Consider the following 2,113-nt stretch of genomic DNA (forward strand, 5'->3'; position numbering starts at 1 on the left):
ATATATATATATATATATATATTGTCATGGTGGGTTTGATACTCTTTGCCCACATGCAGAAACACCCGCGGAGAGACTAGTGAAAAGTCCAAAGGTTTATTAAACACAAAACTCAGTTAAACAGATTTGTCAGGTCCTCCTCCACGACAAAGGGATCCGGGTGCTACCGCTCACTGTATGAGAAAGAGATGATGAGTCTTGGGTGATGACAGGTGTACGGCTCAGGGAAAATGAATCAGGAGATCTTACTTTAGGTGGTGTAGATTTGGATAGGAGAGGGCAAAGTCAGGCATCAGGCGGTGGGTATTCAGAGAGTGTAGGAGGGCGGAACAGGCAAGTCCAGACAGCACATATATCCTGGAGGTGGGAAACTCGAGATCTCCTGGAAAGCTCTGAAGGCGTCCTGGAAAAAGGATCACAGAGATACGTTAGGTCGCTAGAATACTCGAAGGAACAACTATTGAAACTCAGCGTGACTTCTGAGGGCTTGGTGTACCAGTCAAGGCAAACACTCTGGCGAAGACGTGCTGGCAGCCAGCTGCTTATATACACCTCCAGGAGAAGGCAATTCCCTACAGGTGTGTCTGATTAGGGCCTGCCGGCATGCCGGCATGCCTCCAGGAACCTGCTGTCATCTGGCGCCCTCTGGTGGATGATCTGTAAAGGAAAATGGCAGACCCACCAGCCTGGTACCTAACATCCTCCTCCAGAGGTGTGGTTTGGGTATGGCCCAGCTCCCGAACCTAAGTTAACACATTAACTCCATTTGTCTGTTGCGGCAAGACAAATTAACATCTTTAGTCAATGCATATAAAAAACTGACTCCGACCCTAAACCTGACCTAAATTCAAGTCACTATTTACTCCTCAACCAAACCCTCGACTCAAAGACAGCATCTCTTATGGGGACTTACAAGGTGAGAAATCCTAAAACACACACACATATATTCACATAGAAAGGGACATGTGCTCAAGGACCATCCTGCAACAATGAGTATCAGTTTTTGACTGCGAATAATTATAAATAATTAATTAGGAAAATTATGAATAAAATAGAAATTTTGATTAAAATTACCAAGGGAAAAATAAGCAAATACAGACCCATTCACTAAATTAGAATATTATTGAAAAGTCCATTTGTTTCAGAAGTTTTATCACAAAAACATGTTATATAGAATAATTGCACACATATGAATTTTTTAAAGCATTTATTACAGTTAATTATGATTATTTTCAACATACAAGTAATACAAACCTAACATTGAAAATTGGAATAACACAGTAAACCAATAAAAAATATATTTTAAAACAGAAGTACAGGTTTAATGAAAAGTGTGTTTAATACCTGCTTAGATGTTATTTTAAAAAAAGTACTTGTAATCTGAAAACCGAGCCACATTTGGAACCATATTCTAAGTTATCGAATTAGCTTATAAACACCTGTCCTATAAGGCATAGGTATTAAAATAACAATAGTTAAATTCACAATTTCTCTTAGCTTAACTACCTAATTAAAAATATGAAAATGAACTGTATAGATGTTTAATAATTACTGCCTTTAAAATGTCCCAACAGCTCTCTGGTTCAGGCTTACACATCCCAAGACACCAATGATTGGACGGTAAGAAACATCTCAAAGCTGAACATTTCAGAATATTTTCAATGCAGCCCTGAGTTTTGAAAACACAACCCTGATAAAAACCTTGCTGTTTAATTTTCTTTCATCATTTCATTTCAGTTCATATGTGCTCTTCCAAGAATTTTATTATCTTTTTAGTTTGCATTCAGTTAGAACTGAAGTGATTAGAATAGTGATAGAAAAAAATGGCTTCTTGTTTAACACCATATAAACTACATGTGTTGTCTGAATTTCATCAGGGTGGCTTGGAAATTGAAAAGTTTTTGCTTGACAACTTCGATGTGGGAGGAACCGGCTCCAATACCTACAAGTTTGTTTCACAAAAGATCAAAGAGGATCGCTACACTTTCAGCATACACAGTGTCACCTGCAGTCATTATGGGTAGGATGGAAATTAGACTTTTTTCATTAAGTTCGGACAGGCCATGGTTTTTTAAATAATTGTCTCATTTTGTCTTGATGTCTAGATTTATAT

The 2,113-nt window shown here is 38.0% G+C and overlaps 1 protein-coding gene across 1 annotated transcript in view; it reads left to right on the forward strand.

The window, feature by feature from the left end:
• LOC106941555 (perforin-1-like) overlaps positions 1-2,051 on the forward strand; it is a 7,671-nt gene extending 5,620 nt beyond the window's left edge. Inside the window, exons 4-5 of the mRNA XM_015024615.1 lie at positions 1,575-1,620; positions 1,878-2,051. Coding sequence (XP_014880101.1) covers positions 1,575-1,620; positions 1,878-2,024 — 193 coding nt within the window. The 3' untranslated portion in view covers positions 2,025-2,051. The remainder of the gene's footprint in view (positions 1-1,574; positions 1,621-1,877) is intronic.
• The last annotated feature ends 62 nt before the right edge of the window (positions 2,052-2,113 follow it).

This window comes from Poecilia latipinna, unplaced genomic scaffold, assembly GCF_001443285.1.
Source record: "Poecilia latipinna isolate Pla-1442-1.1 unplaced genomic scaffold, P_latipinna-1.0 Scaffold3742, whole genome shotgun sequence".
Classification (NCBI taxonomy): Eukaryota; Metazoa; Chordata; class Actinopteri; order Cyprinodontiformes; family Poeciliidae; genus Poecilia; species Poecilia latipinna.